We start from the raw sequence: 17,537 nt of genomic DNA on the forward strand, positions 1-17,537 counted from the left end.
CATAGCCTTCTAATTAGTCTGTTTCTCTAGTCTTTGCATGTCCCAGTCAGCTCCTTCTCACTGTCACTGCCTCTCTCTTTAAAGCACAGATTGCTTCATATTACCTGTTTGGCTAAACCTCTAAGAGTTCTTCATGGCCTTTAAAATCTGACTCAACCTAATTTACTAAGTCCGTATCTTGCCACTTCTCTGCTGAAGGGTCAGCTCTTTCAGACCATGGACCATGCATTTTCTTTTTTGTATCTTTAATTTCCAATATAGTGCCTGGCACACAAATATACTCAATAGACATTTGCTGAAGGGACAAATGAACCCAGCTACATTAAACTTGAAACTTCTTTGACCATGCCCTGTTTAAATATCTCCTTTTCTGGAGTCTTCTCTAGCTCTGTCATTCAAGTCTTATATATGTCACCATGCATTTTTTTTCCTTGTTGACTGTGAGCCAAGGGAATGTCTTATTCATTTTGCATCTGACCCAGTATCTAGGAGAATGCCTGGAATAGAGGAGGCATACAGTTTGTTGGATGGATGAATATATATTAGAGAGGGGGAAATAGTAGATTTTGAGAAGGTCTCCATGTAGTGAGGCCGACTGAAGGAATGACCTAAGAACCATGAACATAGATCAGCAAGTACAAATAAGGTACAGGGAAGTAAATACACAGATGATGATGTAGAATTAAATAATTAGAATAAAATGGGAGTCAATCAGAAAAGGTTCCCTCAAGATGGACTTTGAGATGTGTTTGAAATGAGGAAAGGGACATAACTTGAGATAATAGGAGCCTAGAAGCATGTCACTGAGTTTGGTTGAACCAAGTCATGGTAAGTAATTAGTGTGTTTGAAGCCTGCTTTTAGAGCAGGATCTGTTCTACTCCAGAGCTCAAGTTCTGCCTTTTTCCTGGCTCCTCCCCAAGTGGGCATGCTCACCCACTCTCTGTATTTTGATGTTTCCCAGGTCAGCCCAATGTAGGACTTTATGTTCTCAGTTCCTGTGAAGATAAACAAACAAAACTGCCCCGTGGGATTGAACACTTGCTAACCTTGGTCCTCTAGGGAAATAAACTTCCCTTTTCCCAATAAAACAGAACTGCTCCCAGTGATGTTAAGCCAGAAAAGAAACCTTAACGAACAAACTAACGTAGTATTACCACTTCTTCACAAGAGTATTAGCACATCTTCACTTTTTTTTTTCCTTTTTGTGAGGAGATGGAGATCCAAATAGGTCAAGAATGTATACAAGTGAGATCTGAGAAATACAGGGTAATAGCAGAATCTTGATTTTGCCACTTCTGTCCCCCTCCTCAAAGAGTATATGCAAACAACCATGATGCTGGACGGTCACTTTGTAGGGCTCAGATCATTGCTGCCTCCAGCACTTTGCAGGATAGAAAAAATAAACAGGTTATACTACTGTCTCTAAAAATGGTCCCCACTTTAGGAACAAGAACATTTTACACAGCGGGAGGTGCTTCTGAAGTCCTACGGAGAGAATCTCTTGACTAGGGGAGATGGCAACAGTCTTTCTTTTAGGATAACCTAGTTTTTACAGTGTCCATTTTTTTCTGAATGTTGTGTGTCCAACATCCAACATTCAATGCACTCCCGTTCCTGAATACCCAGTCTTACTGTCTTCTGCTCGAGGCAAGAACGTTATGGTAGCATTCGCTCACTGCACGTTTTGAGGGGCTGGGTCCAGAGCACAGCTGCTCCTTCTCACCTCGCAATGCACACAGTTTTCCTATGGCGGGCAGCGGTAGTCTCCTAAGCGGCTCCTGATGTACGAGGAGGCTTCCAGATCCAGTGCACGGATGCCACTCTGCCAGAACGTCTCTAGATGGCAACGAAACGTTTAAGCCTAAACTGAGGTAATTCCTCACCAGCAGCGGGGCTTCCCGGGTAGGCACTGCTTCGCCGCGCGCTGCCCAGTCTCTGGGGGAGTCACACTAGACTGTGGTGATGTCACACTGGCTGGGATGACATTTCACAGCTGGACACCCCCCCCCCCACCGCCACCAAGCACCTTTAAATCACCGCGGAGTCTGTAGCGCGGAGGGGGCGGGGAATCCGGCCCCGCACTCGATCCACGCTGGCTCCCCACGGAGGCCCCCCAACTCCCACTCCCATCTGTACTATGCTGTCCTCCTAATCCGCCCGCTCCTCAACACTTCCGCCTCAGTAGGTGTCATGGCGCTGGACTGTGAATGGTTCCCGCGGGGCGGGGCCGCCGGATGGGGGCGGCCGCTCGGCGCTCGGCTCGTCGTGTCTGGCGACAACGGCGGCTGCGGAGCGAGGGGCCCGGCGGTGGCCCCGGACGGCAGCGGGAGGCCGAGGCGGGAGCGCGCGGGGCTGAGGCGGCGGCGGCGGCGGCCTGGGGCCGGGCGGCGGAGCGGGCGGGAGGCTGAGGGGGCTCCCCCCGCGGGACGGGCGCGGGGACGGCTCCGGGGGGCGGGGGCCGGGGCCCGGGCCGGCTCGCGCGGGGGGTATGATGACCCGGCGACGGGGCCCCGGATCTCGTCTCCTCCGCCGCCTCCTCGCGGCAGCCCCAGCTCGCGGCTGAGAACCAGACCCACCGGCGGTGAGTCGGACCGGGCGGGAAGGGGCCTCGGCAGGGAGCGAACTCCTATCCGCTTCCCGAGGCGGGGTCGGGAGGGCCGCGGGCTCTCAGGGGCGCCCGGCCTGCGGGGGGCGCCTCCCTGGGCGCGCCCCCACCCGGGACGCGGTGCCCCGTCCGGCGGCCCGGCAGCTAGCGGCCGCGGAGGAGCTTGCGTTCCCGGGAAAGCGAGGAGGCTCCGGGCTTGTTTTCGGGGCAACTCCCCCTGCCTCCTGCCACTTCTCTTTGGGGCGTGTTGTTGTCCTCAGATGACAGGGGTCCGCCTTGCGCCTCCTCACCCGGCCGGTTTTTTCCCGGCCGTCGTGGCAGGTTCCCAGCGTGTGACTTGTGCGTGTGTATTTCACAGCTCTGCTTATCACCATGGTTTTGGGTTATTTGTGCTCTTTGCGACCAGGAAGCGGTGTCTGGAAAGGACGGCGGTGGTGGTGGGGTGGGTGTGGAAGCTTTTCTATCCTCTCCGCTTCTGTTCTTTAATCGTTAGGTTTGTAATTTGTAATGATGGTGGAGACTACGTGGGACCAGCCCACCTAATGTGTGTCTGTGCAAGGCGGATTTAGAGGTCTGGCTCGGAGGGAAACTTTTGCTGTCTGTCGCCACTTTTCCAAAGCTTTCGTTTAAAGAAAAGAGAGAGAGAGAGAAAAGGTGAGGAAACAACCGAAAACTCTTGGGTAAGGCCCGTACTGTTCGCAGGTCTTTGGGAAAGAGGCCCTTTTTGTGTTTAGCAACCGGGACTTGGGGCTCGGTCTCCAAGAGCGCTGGTCTAACCTCCAGTTTGTTGTGGTGACAAACCGTGAGCACTGGCCTTGTGTTTATGCTGGGCGCGTTTTCTTTCCTGTTTAGGTGGGGGAAGGGAGGAGGGGCTCGAGAAGGGGAAAAAACAATCCTCAGCCTCCGTATGTCTTTCCTGCACGTAAAACCGTCCCTCAGCTGTAGAAAGACTCGTTTTGAGGAAGCCCTAGGTGCTTTTTCTTAGTGACACTTCGGGAATTTTCAGAAATTGCATCAAAATATTCATTTCAACGGTAGACTCTTCTGCCCAGTCTGTCCTTTATCTTATTTGTTCCCTAGTAACTGATGAAAACAGCAGCCTGGCTTCCTGCTCTTGATGAAATGGGGTTAAATTAAGTGGCTGATGCCCTCAGCAAAACCTACAATTTTGCTCTTGTTTGTGTAAAGCTATTTTTGATTCCTGGTCTGTAGTGTGTGTGTTTTGAAGATTGTAGAGATTTCAAGTCATTACAGGCTTTTACTTATATAGGTCTAAAGCTTTCTGAAAACATTTCAAAAATCTAACAAGTCCTGTTACCTATGATTTGGGATCTTTACATGTAATTACCCCAGAGTTCTTTGTTACAATACTGGTATGATGGAAGTATATCTGTGACTTTAAGATACTGTTCCTTGCTGGGAGGATATTTTAGTAAAGTAACTTGTGGTTGGAACTGTAGGCAGCCAAGCCAGTAAAGCATCTGATGAGTAAAATGGTGAGTGAGACCTTGTAAATATGTATACTGGCTCTAGTTGGTAAGTAGGACTTCTGCTGGTGATGCTCATAAATAGTTTATACCATTTTTGGATATTGTAGTTTTATGGATTGTAGAGTAAGTTGATTGGTAACTTGAGATTTATTTTTATTTTTAAATTTTTTTTTTAAAGATTTTATTTATTTATTTGACAGACCGAGATCACAAGCAGGCAGAGAGGCAGGCAGAGAGAGAGGAGGAAGCAGGCTCCCCGCTGAGCAGAGAGCCCGATGTAGGGCTCGATCCCAGGACCCTGGGATCATGACCTGAGCCGAAGGCAGAGGCTTTAACCCACTGAGCCACCCAGGTGCCCCGGTAACTTGAGATTTAAAACCAAACCAAAACTCCCTCCTAAAAGAAAAAAAGATAATCTCAAAATTCACAATTCTCTGGAAAATAGAATTTCTTCATTCTGTGGTTTTGTTTTCACAAGCACAGTTCAGTCAGTAGTTGTGTTGGGAGAAATCAGTGAGCCAAACCTGCCTTGTAAACTTCTTACACTTGGAACTTGCACAACTTGTTGTTAGTTATATATATTGTAACTGGTCTTTTTGTAATTTGAAGTAATTTTGCAAACATAAACTTCCTGATCTCCCCTTTTTCATTTTCATGACTGCATAAAGCAATCCATATGTTTTTAGCTTTTTTTTTTTCAAGTTACAGTTATTAATTTCTCCCTAGTCTCTTCCCTTACATTGTGCCATTCTGAACACAACCCATCAAAATCATTTTTCCTTCAAGTACCACTTCAACAATCAGTGATTTGCTTTTCGGTTCCTTTTTTGTTCCTAACTTCACAGCTCCCTAAATGACTTATGTATTTTTGTAGAGCATAAATTGGCTCTAAAAAAACCTTTTATATCCTGTTTTTATATTTTTCTCTTTCTTTCTTTTTCGTGTGTGTGTGTGTGTGTGTGTGTGTGTTACATCACCTAAGCAACATTCTAAACTCCTAGAAGATTATATTTTTTATGTATATTTCTTTTGGATTCTTTAAGGGCACCTGGTACGGTGCTTTCCCAGAGTGCTTAATGAAAAAGAATCAGAAGACCTGAATTCTTTGCCAGCATTACAACTCATTAGCTCTATGTAAAACTTGTTTGCCTTTCTTGGGTCTCCTTTTTCTCACCTTGGAATTAGGGGGTTTTGGAAAGTCTCATCAAGTCCATTTTAGCTGTAAGAATCCCTGTACTTTTTTGCCAGTGTTTTTTGCTTCAGTTGAGTACATCTCCTTACTTGAAACAGTTTTTCATTTTTCCACATTCCCTAGCATACTGGCAAAAGTTATCTCATTAATCTGAAAGAAGTTATTCCACCTTCTATCCGCCAAAGTATTGTTACCTTATTTAAGTTCTCTTTTCCTTAGGTCTTTGCTGACTGATCTAAACAGGGTCATCTCAAGATTCATGTTTCATGTTGATGTTTGCTTTGTTAATTTGACATTTTCCTTATGCTTGAAACTCCTTGAGGTATAGCTTTCTTCATTCTAAATTTTGTAGGCCTTGTAAACTGTTGGGTGCATATACCAAGATCATACCTTTTTACCAAACACAAAAAATACATACTTTTTTTTTGTTCTATTGCTATAGATTCATCATTCCAAATAATGAAGAGCTTGAAATTTAGGAAAAGATATCCTGCCTAGAAGGATAGTTTACAAAATATTACAAAATATTGATTATATGGCTGTGAGTTACATAGAATTATAGAATTACTCTTTCATCAGCTAACACCACTTATTCCACACCCTCTCTTTGCATACTAGTTGGGTAATTGGCTTGCTGGTTCCTTATGAAGGAAAGTGTTACAGGAAAGGGGTGGTGGACTTTCATTCAAATAGTGTCCTTAGGGTTTCACGCCTATTTTTTCCTTCTGTATCACTACACTTAGAAAACTATTTTAGGTATTCTCTTGTAGGCAAGAGACTATAATTTCTATTTCAGTTGATTATTTCTCTAATTCAGTCAGTATGACACCTGAGATCCTCTTTTGTTTATATATGGAGAAGAAAGATCTCTTTCTAGTCATTCATTCTAACAAACATTTGACACATACCATATGTGATAGATGCTGGTGATACCCACCCCCCAAAGACACCTACTCTGGTATTTAGAATTACCCTTACAGAATTTGCAGTTTAGAAGAGAAGTCAACTTTTCTTTTTGAGGGAGGGAGGGAGGAGGGGGAGGGGCAGAAAGAGAGAGAGAGCATCTTGGGCAGGCTTCACACCCGGCGTGGAGCCCGTTCCAGGACTCAGTCTCACAACCCTGAGATCACAACCTGGGCCAAAATCAAGAGTCAGAAGCTTGACCAACTGAGCCACCCAGGCATCCCAAGAAGTCAGCTTTTAAATAGTCATACTTAGAATAACATTTAGGGTGGCCTCATGAGTTAATACATGATCTGGCTCTTGTCTGCCTGCTTCTATTATTTCCTTCCTTATTCTGTTCCATCTACACTGCTCTCTTCTTCAAATAAGCCAAGAATGTGCCTTGTCACTGTTCTCTTCCACTGGAATGGCTTCTTCTTGTCAGTTAGATCTTAGCTTAAGTGCCACCACCTTACAAGGCTTTCCTTGACCACCAAATCTAGAGTATCTCTGCCCCTCCCACCATCTCTGTCATATCATTGTGTTTTGTTTTCATCCATAGCATTATCTCTAGCTTCTGTTTTCTTGGGGGATATGTGTGTGTTGTTGTCTTCCCAGAAGAAAGTAAATTCCAGGAGACAAGGGATCTTGTCCATCTGGAACACCACTGTTATCCCTAGTTTCTAGAACAGTGCCAGGCAGACAGACTAGGTACTCAGTATATGTTTGTTAAATGAGTAAATGACATAAATAAGTACAGGTGTCATAACTACTGAGAAGTGGTAGAGGATGCTGTGGGAGCCTTTACCAGGAAACCTAAGCTAGTATGACGTGACCTGGGTGTATTTGTCAGCATAAGGCTTACTAACACATACATAATCTAGGAACATAGTTTTTCTTTCATGTGACGTCCTGAAGTAAATGTTCCAGGTTCAAGTGAGCATTCTTGGTGGGCAGGTGGTTCTGCTCTTACAGGATCATTCAGAAACAGTTCTTTCCATCTTATTGCTCTGTCATTCTTGAGCATTGTTTCATGGTAGAAGCTGGGTCTCCATGGGTTTTTGCTGGTAGAAATGGAAAGGAACACAAAAAGCTGTACATTACTGTCTGTTTGTGAGAGGGGCTGGTGAACATAGCCATGAGCCTGGGTTGAAGGAGAGAGTAGATTTTGATCCAAACCAACAGCCTATATAACCACACTGAAAAAATGGAGACTAACAGGATAAGTAGAAAAAGAGAAGACTAGGAGGGGACAATGAAGTTCAGAGAGGAAATATTATGTGTAAAGGAACTAGAATGGGAGAAATCAGGTCTGCTCTAGGAACTCATAAATTTAGTGCTACTGGAAATTTGGACATTTTGTACTTTATCCCAAGGTTTTAAGCAGGAGATAGATAAGCATTTTTTTAAAGTTTCATTTGTAAGGTGAAGAATGAGTTGGGAGAAGGGAGTTTTAAAAGGGGGCTTGAGAGTCCCATTTGGGGAAAGCAAGTTAGGCTGTTGAAATAGCCCAGGATTTTCAGCAGGGGTGAAGAAAAATGAGTGGAGTGGAGAGATAGATGGTGTTACGGTGAAGGAGTTTTCTTCCCAACACTACTCCTTGCTTTATTTTTACAGAATGTGTTTTCTTATTTACCTACCTTAATGATATGAATATTCTTTTTTTTTTCTTTTAAAGATTTTATTTATTTATTTGACAGACAGAGACCACAGGTAGGCCAAGAGGCAGGCAGAGAAAGAGGAAGGGAAGAAGGCTCCCTGCTGAGCAGAGAGCCCGATATGGGGCTCCATCGATCCCAGGACCCTGGGATCATGACCTGAGCCGAAGGCAGAGGCTCAACCCACTTAGCCACCCAGGTGCCCCTGAATATTCTTTATATATCATCATGCTGGGGAAGATTTATATCTGTGTACATGTCAGCTGAGGACAAGTGCCAGAGGAAGCAATCAATTTACAGTACTGATTTTAGGTTATTTAGGTCACCAATTGTTAAATTGTATCAAAGAGGCAAAGATGATGCTAAGCAAAAGCAGTAGGAATTTATTATTCCTACTGGAATAATAAATTATTCCTACTGGAAGATGTAAGTTACCTGGAAAGGAAGGGCAGAACACTGACAAATGATTACCTTGGTTGTCATAACTCATTTCTCCTTTCATAGTTATAATATTTGAATCCTTTGTAGTAATATTAGCTACCTGTAGTACCCATAATGTGGGGCACCCTGTAAATGTTCAGTAGATGTGACCACGGCAGGGAGTAGGGAAGCCTTTAATCTGTTTTTGAAAGCTGTATGTTCTAGCAAGACTCAGTTCTCTTTAGCAATAAGTACAAATGCTAGTAACCCTTTGCCTGTTAGTTCTAGTTCCCCATGAATACTGTGGCCAAATTTGTCAATATACTTGGATAGTTAAATCCTTGGAAATCAGATTTGAAATGAAAAGACGTTTATTAGTAGAGTCAAGAGGTGCAACATTTTTAGGAAGTCCCAAGTAATTTATTGGGCACTGCTCTCCTGCGGATTGGTAATATTCGTAACTTAATAGAGTCTGATACATAGTAAGTTTTCTGCAGATGTTAATTCTGTTCCATATTTTTGTTGGGAAGGCCTTACCCTAGGAAGAAAATTTCTTCCGCATTTTGCAGAGGCGGTTTTCTGGAACATAGTATCTTTATCTTATGTCTAAGAATGGCTGCTTTTAGCTGAATTTCAGGATGTTATATAGATAAGAGTGTTGATTTTTCTTTTTCTTTTTTTAAGGATTTTATTTATTATTAGAGAGAGAGAGAACATGAGTAGCGGGGAGGGGCAAAAGGAGAGGGAAAAGCCAACTGCCCACTGAGTAGGGATCCTGACATGGAACTCAATCCCAGGACCCTGAGATCATGACCTGGAGGCAGATCCTTAACCAAGTGAGCCACCCAGGTCTCCCAAGAGTGTTGATTTTTCCAGGCAGGTTTGATTTTGTATTTTCTTCTCACCTTGTGCTTGTTGAGGTCAGGATGAGTCTCAGCCACACTGGCATAGTACTGACTTAAGTACCACACACCCTTACTGTGGGGAAAGCCAGTCAAATTCTGGGTTGTTCTTTCCCTATGGATAGACTTAAAAGTTAGTCATACTGAATAAGAATCACGTCCATTTATATCCTTAAGCTTTTAGAAAAATTCCTAGAACTTGTGCATCTTGCAGGGCTCATTGAGGACTTGAAACCATCTGTATCTGTTATTTTATTTATTGGGTGAAAAGTTGTCCATAACATTACTCTGGTAAAGGCAGTATTTTAAAGTGTCTAGTTATGAACATATTCTTAAAAATTTGGTATTATACTTCATGAATTCTTTTTAGATTTATTAACTTTTTAAGCTTTCATATTCCTTGATATAGCTACAAACTGCAAATTTTGTATTCAATTCTTTTATCAAATACTTTTAGGCACATAAAGGTTGTGCTCCTGTTTCTTGATAGGTTGTTAAAATTAGTAGTTCAACAGATATGCAATGGAAAACAAATTTCAAAAATTTGCTTCCTTTCATTGTTTAAAAATTGGCTCAGTTTTATAATAGGTGAGAAGTATTTTTGCATATATTTTAATAGGTAAATTTTGTAAAGGTACTACTTGGTTTCAGATTTTTTTTTTTCATTTCTTTTTTAAAAAAGATTTTATTGATTTATTTATTTATTGATAGAGAGAGACACAGCAAGAGAGGTAACACAAGCAGGGGGAGTGGGAGAGGGAAAACAGCCTTCCCACGGAGCAGGGAGCTCCATGCGAGCTGGATCCCAGGACTCCGAACCAGGAGCCCGGCATCATGACCTGAGCCACCCAGGCTCCCCTTTCTTTTATTTTAATTTGGTATTATGTCAGTGATAATAGGCAGAACAAAAGGACTTGCAAATTCGTAGCCTTGGAATTAAATTGCACTGGCTTTAGCTTTTAATTTACACTTTTTTTCTCTTCAGAATTCATATAAATTGTGAAAACTCTCGTTTAAAGTAAATCCAGGCCACATTTTAGAAATCGAAGGCTGAGGATTTGTTCTTCGTTCCAGCTGTCTAGTCCAGTGCAGATGGTTTTTAGTTGCATTCAGGCACAAAGAAATGTACACATTGCTTTTTTATGTTCTGTAACATCCTTTGTCATGCTTCCTTCCTTTCTTGTGTGTGTTTATTTTCTTATGACTAGTAAAATTAAACTATGTGTAGTGGAGTGGAGACTCCCTCTATATCTCAAAGATGCACACAGAAAAGGGAGGGATATTTGAAAAATAAAACCAAGCATTTGAAAATCCTGAAGTTTAATATGAGTGGTAGGGAGTAGATAAGAGGTTGGTAGGCAGGGGTCGAAATCTAAATACTGCACGTCTGAATATTGCCAGGGTCTCTGCGGTAGTTTCTGATGCTATAAGCAAAGAACAAGACCTGTATGGCACCTATCATGGAATTAACACTGTAGCTGGAGATGGGAGTAACATTGAGTAAATAATTTTGAGTTGTAAGGGAGGAACAGGATGCTATGGGAGAGCATGGTGGGTGGGGAGGTGGTAGTTGTGGGGTGTATGTGTGTGAGTGGGGTGTGTGTGTGTGTGTGTGTGTGTGTGTGAATGAATGGTTTTCTCAGAAGAAAATCTTCACCATATTAGAGGGCCTTCCAAGAACTGAAAAGGGCAGTATGGGCAGGATGGCTGGCATGGAGGAATCAAGGTGAGGAGGTTCTGGAAGACAACAACCAGATTTTTGGAGAGTGTTTTAAGGCAGGTTGAGGATTTTGGACTTTATCCACAAAGCAGTGGAAAACCCTGAAGGCAGGGGGAGGAAGGTTGTTAAGAAAGAAAGAGCAGTCATCTGATTTGCACAGTTTAAAAACAAAGATCCCCAGAGTGCATTCAGGATTAGTTTGGAGGCTATTGGCTGTTTGAACTAGAATGGTCCCAAAAGGGGTAGGAAAAAAATGGCTGATTTTGAAATATACTTAGGAGGTAGAATTGGTAAGATTTGGTTATAGATTAGAGGTGGAGTAATAAGGGAGGAGGAGCATTCAGGATAATAATACTAAATGAATTCCAGGCACTGAGACTGTACATGTATTAAACAATTTAATTTTCAGAATAATCCCATGAGTTAAGTATTATCACCAATTTATAGATGAGGAAACTGAGACTCATTGCTTCTCTGATTTTTGGCTTAAGATATAGTATCATAATTGAGTTAGAAGACTAGGGGTTGGGTGGGGGCTCATAAGATTAATTTTGGACTTGTTAAATTTGGGATGTCTGCAGGATACCCAAATTGCAGTGTGGAATGCTATTTGGAAATAAGAATTTGGAGTTGAGGAGAGAGAAGTCTCGGTTAGAAATAAAGATTTGAGACTCTTTTGTAGATGACTAATCCTGGGAAGTAGTTATTGGGAAGAGGGAAAGTATGGACAAGAGAAGAATTAATATAGAGCCCCACAGCATCTGAGGGTTATATGATTGAGAAAGGGAAGATAAGTAGGAAATGGCTTGTTATGCTCTGTCAGTTGTTTCAACTTTTTTTTGAAAGTATTAGCTTTGGAAGTCTTGGGGTTTATTGAGTTTGAGGTGTTTATGGGATAGTTCAGGACAGAAAATTTGGCTGTTTTACTCCCTTTCTCCATGTTTTTCTAAGAAGAACTTCCTGTGGGTCTTCAGAAGATCCTCTCGATAGGCTTCACACCATCTTGTTTTGTGATCATTTTATCTGTGGTCTCCTTAATTGGTAGTGGACAGAGCTAGACACTATTAAAATAGTTAACTGAACAGAGTAGATAGCATCCACTTTGTCCAGTACATTCTGGACACTATTTCTATGAATGTAGTTTAAGATTGAATTAGCTTTTGGGGTGTGTGTGTGGGGGGGAACATTATTATATGTTTCTCTTACCAACTCAAAGTGTCTTTCATATACATGTGCTCCCACTAAACCTTGTATTTCTTATCCTTCTGCTTTGTGCTAGTCATATTTTGGACTATGTAGGATTCTCTATTCATGTTAAATTTCATCTGCTATTTTTGTCTTGTAGTTTCTACCCTATTGTGGTCTTTTTGAATCTGATACTTAGCAAATACTGAGTATCTGCCCGAATTTGATTCCTGTCTAAATTTTGTAAGTGTGCCTTCTATGTCTCAATTTAAATAGTTGATCAAAAAGCTCATCAGGGCAGGAGTGAACACAGACCTATGGAATGAGCTCTCAGGCCAAAGAGCTTGGTGCTGCTACTTAGTAGCTGTACTGTTTTGGGCAAATTACTTTATCTACTCTGTATCTTAGTTTCCTCATCTGTAAAGTGTAAATAATAGTATCTCTTCCAAAGAGCTGTGGTGACAATTAAAAGAGTAATGTATGTGAAGTGCTTAGACGACTACTTGACACATAGTAAGTGATCAGTGTTCTAAGCCATTATTATTATTATGGTTATTATTTTATAAACCGTTATAGATGTTCATGCTCTTTTAGCAATATGACTAACTGTTGCTGAGTCTTGAAGAATGTTTAAGAGTGTGAGATTGACCAAAAAATTGATCCTTCTGTAATAGGAAATGTGTTTTGGAAAATGTATAAAATAAAACCCCAGGCAGGTAGTTATACTTTACTTGTGGTTTTTCTAAACTAAAAGTCTTCTGCTCTGTTAATTGAGGGGTTGTGTAAAATTGAGAGTCTAATTCTTCCTCTCTCTCAACGTAGGTATGGCATCACAGCTGCAGGTGTTTTCCCCCCCATCAGTGTCGTCGAGTGCCTTCTGCAGTGCGAAGAAACTGAAAATAGAGCCCTCTGGCTGGGATGTTTCTGGACAGAGCAGCAACGACAAATATTATACCCACAGCAAAACCCTCCCAGCCACACAAGGGCAAGCCAACTCCTCTCACCAGGTAGCAAATTTCAACATCCCTGCCTACGACCAGGGCCTCCTCCTTCCAGCTCCTGCAGTGGAGCATATTGTTGTAACAGCTGCTGATAGCTCGGCCAGTGCTGCTCCATCAACCTTCCAAAGCAGCCAGACCCTGACTCACAGAAACAACGTTTCTTTGCTTGAGCCATATCAAAAATGTGGATTGAAAAGAAAAAGTGAGGAAGTTGACAGCAACGGTAGCGTGCAAATCATAGAAGAACATCCCCCTCTCATGCTGCAAAACAGGACTGTGGTGGGTGCTGCTGCCACGACCACCACTGTGACCACAAAGAGTAGCAGTTCCAGTGGAGAAGGGGACTACCAGCTGGTCCAGCATGAGATCCTTTGCTCTATGACCAATAGCTATGAAGTGTTGGAGTTCCTAGGCCGGGGAACATTTGGACAGGTGGCTAAGTGCTGGAAGCGGAGCACGAAGGAAATTGTGGCTATTAAAATCTTGAAGAACCACCCCTCCTATGCCAGACAAGGACAGATTGAAGTGAGCATCCTTTCTCGCCTAAGCAGTGAAAATGCTGATGAGTATAATTTTGTTCGTTCTTATGAGTGCTTTCAGCATAAGAATCACACCTGCCTTGTGTTTGAGATGCTGGAGCAGAACTTGTATGATTTTCTAAAGCAGAACAAGTTTAGCCCACTGCCACTCAAGTACATCAGACCAATCTTGCAGCAGGTGGCCACAGCCCTGATGAAGCTCAAGAGCCTTGGTCTGATTCACGCTGACCTTAAGCCTGAAAACATAATGCTGGTTGATCCAGTGCGCCAACCCTACCGAGTGAAGGTCATTGACTTTGGTTCTGCTAGTCACGTTTCCAAAGCTGTGTGCTCAACCTACTTACAGTCACGTTACTACAGGCAAGTGGCAAATGCTAAAAAAGCATATCTTAGACTAGAGATCTGTCTCTGTATTTAACATATATTACATAAAGTTACATATAACAAACAGTTTATTTACAGATTCCAAAGTAGAATAGGATAATATGTTTTACTTCATTCCTTGTCTGGCATTCCTATATGTAATATTGTCTTATTTCTGAAATTATTATTTAACACTAGAAAATCTAATTCAGTCCAATTTTGAAGGTTGTTCCTTGTTGAATTATACTAGCATCTGGTTCCTTCTTTAGTATCATTATACCTAGTTTTCCCATTTTAAAGAGCCTTTAAAAATATAAAGATGTTTACTTACTTGTAATGAATTTGGGCATATGCTGCTACTTTTTTCAAGTTCCTTTCTTGGCAGGTAAGATGCTTTGGGAATAATTCCAGGTTTAACTCTAGCAACATTTCATTCTTTGACATGTTCTTTCTTTTGTAATAGAATTGGATCTGATGATTGCTAAGGGCACTTCCTGTTTTAACATCTCCATAATAGTTCGAACTTATTCGGTTATGACCTTATTTGGTTATCCTAGAATGTCCTTGACCCAAGTGCCTTGTACTTTAGTGATTTTTATTTCCAGATTGGTATGTCTAACAAAGCTGCCTTTTTAGTATATAATGATTATTAGGACAGCTCTTAGATGTCGGTATATACAATGTTGTCTGTGCTATAACCAAGAAGATTTACTGAAAGAAAAGGGGGAAGTCTTCTTAAATGAGCTTTTGTTTCTTCAGTACCTCATTTATTTATCTGTTTGTCTAGTTACAAATTTTAAGGAATTTGATACTTAATTTTAATGATCATTAAATACAATTGCCCACTCACCCAATCAAGAAGTGAAACAATAAACAAAAAAAAATAGGCAATCCAAATGTGTTTATCAGGAGATATATCAAGAGATAATCTGTAAAATGCCTATATTAACTTTTGAGTAAATAGAAAGTCTGAACTTAGAATTTTATATAGTGTGAAAATAATAGGATATTTTAATCTGTACAAGGCTCAGAAGAGATGCCATCTCTTTACACATCTCTTTACATCTCTTTACACATCTAATTGTGTAAAATCTGCCTAACATGAAGTTTACCATTTTAACGATTTTTAAATGAACCATTCAGTGTCATAAAGGACATTCACCGTGTTCTGTAACCATCACCACTACTAAATTTTTTTTATCACCCAAAACAGAAGCTCTGTGACCATTGAGTATTAACTCCCACCTTTCTCCTACCCTCGGTATCCTCTATTTGACTTTGTGTCTCTATGCATTTGCCTATCTAGATACTGCATGTAAGTGGAATTATGCAATATTTGATATTTGTCCCTTTGTGTCTGGTTTATTTCATTAGCATAATGTTTCCAAGGTTAAGCCATACTATCAAATATTTCAGAATTTCATTCCTTTTCATGACTAAATAATATTCTGGTGCATGTATGTATTAGATTTTGTTTACCCATTCTCTTGGGTTTCCAGATTTTTGGCTATTATGAATAATGCTACAAAGAACATTAGCATTCAAGAGTTTAAGTCCCTGTTTTCCATTCTTTTGGTGGGTATATAGCCAAAAGTAGAATTGCTGGATCATATGATAATTCTATGTTTAACTTTTTGAGGAACCACCAAACTACTAGTAATGAATAAAGATTCCAGTTTCTCCACCTCCTCATCAACAGCTTTTTTCCCCTTTTTTTCTTTTTTGAAGTCAGGGGGATAATAGCCATTCTTATGTGTATGAAATGGTATTCATGTGGTTTTGATTTACATTTCCGTAATGAGTAATGATGCTGAGAATCTTTTCACTTATTTTTTAATTTAATTTTTTTAAGGTTTTATTTATTTATTTGACAGAGAGAATGGGAACATAAGTAGGGGGAGTGGGAGAGGGAGAAGCAGGCTTCCTGTGTTGCTGGGAGCCTGATGCAGGGCTTGATCCCAGGACCCTGGGATCACGACCTGAGCTGAAGGCAGACGCTTAATGACTGAGCCACCCAGGTGCCCCGACCATCTTTTCATTTCTTGCACATCTGTGTATCTTCGGGGAAATGTCTGTTCAAGTCCTTTGTCCATTTTTGAATTAGATTTTTTTTTGTGGTTGAGTTTTAAGAGTTCTTTATATATTCTAAGTATTAATCCCTCTGCAGATAGTTGATTTGCAAATGTATTCTCTTATTCCATTGTGTTGCCTATTTACTTTGTCAGTGGTATTTGCACAGAAGTTTTAAATTTTATTGAAGTTCAGTTGGTGTTTTTTGTTGCTTATACTTTTGGTATTCTTTCTAATAAATCATTGTCAAACTGGTGTCATGAAACTTTTTCCCATTTGTTTTCCTGTAAGAGTTCTATAGTTTTTAGCTCTTATTGAAAAGAATGTAAGAATACAGACCAGACATAGATAGCTCTTATAGTTGGGTCTTTGGTCTATTTTTAGGTTAATTTTTGTATATGGTGTAAGTTAGGGATTCGGTTTCATTCTTTTGTCTGTGAATATTCAGTTTTTCTAGCACCATTTGCTTAAAAGACTATCTTTTCTCTATTGAAAGGTCTTGATATTTGTCATAATTCATTGACCACAAATACAGGGGTTTATTTCTTGGCTCTCTCCTCTCTTCTATTGGTCTGTATGTCTGTCTTTATGCCAGTACCACACTGTCTTCATTACCAGTAGCTTGGTAGTAAGTTTTAAAAATTTAAAATCAAGTTTTGGCTATTTGGAGTCTCTTGAACTCCATTTTAGGATGGATTCTTCTATTTCTGCAAAAAACATTATTTGTTTTTGAAGGGATTGCACTGAATCTGTAAATCACTTTGGGTAGTAATGACATCTTCACAGCATTATGTCTTCCAATCCATTCTTCTCTATTTTTATCTTTTCCTTTTATAGTTTTGTAAAACTCTGATTATTTCTTGAGTGAGATGGAGTAAAGAGATTCCTACGGCCTTGGTTTCTCATTTCATTATGCTCTAGGCAGTTTGGCTATTTTTGCAACTCTCACCTCCATTTAGTTAGTTATTCACGACTTAGAAGATTTAGGTTCTGATTACTTTTTCTTTTAGTATTCTCCTTTGAGCAATCCCACCACCACCCACTCAGGTATATATACAGAAACACTCTACAGGTGCGCTTAAGAGCTCAGTTCTGCATCTCCTTTGGAGCACTGGGGAGGTAGGAGGAAGGGCACTGCTGAAGGGTGTGGAGGTTGATCAGCTCTTGCTTCTCGATCTCTTCTCCAGTCAGTGCCTGCAGGTGTTCTTTAACTCGTAGCCTTATCTGTGGTAACGGAAGCCAATGTTAAGATTGAAAAGCAATTAGAAGTAAGAATTATTTTGTGAAATAATTTTAATGGAATTTTCTCTTAAAGGGTAAAGGAGATTTGAAGGGTAAATAGTTCTGGCTGCTTAGCTTTCTCTAATAACTAACTTATTTGAATAATTTTCAGTGTTAGGTTGCTGGTCTTTGCCCCTTTTCCTAACCTTTTGATGTCCTTTTTTTTTT

At 41.0% G+C, this 17,537-nt stretch overlaps 1 protein-coding gene across 4 annotated transcripts in view; it reads left to right on the forward strand.

Moving 5' to 3' along the window:
- Window positions 1-2,475: 2,475 nt before the first annotated feature.
- Window positions 2,476-17,537, forward strand: part of HIPK1 (homeodomain interacting protein kinase 1) — a 58,480-nt gene continuing 43,418 nt past the window's right edge. For 2 of the 4 annotated variants that reach the window (XM_044238954.1, XM_044238957.1), the window contains exons 1-2: window positions 2,476-2,582; window positions 12,938-14,015. In XM_044238954.1, the coding sequence (XP_044094889.1) occupies window positions 12,940-14,015 (1,076 nt within the window). In that variant the 5' untranslated portion in view covers window positions 2,476-2,582; window positions 12,938-12,939. Of the gene's footprint in view, window positions 2,583-3,099; window positions 3,261-12,611; window positions 12,629-12,937; window positions 14,016-17,537 lie in introns of those variants that run through there. The other 2 variants (XM_044238955.1, XM_044238956.1) reach the window with 2 other exon arrangements.

Source organism: Neovison vison, chromosome 2, assembly GCF_020171115.1.
Source record: "Neovison vison isolate M4711 chromosome 2, ASM_NN_V1, whole genome shotgun sequence".
Taxonomy (NCBI): Eukaryota; Metazoa; Chordata; class Mammalia; order Carnivora; family Mustelidae; genus Neogale; species Neogale vison.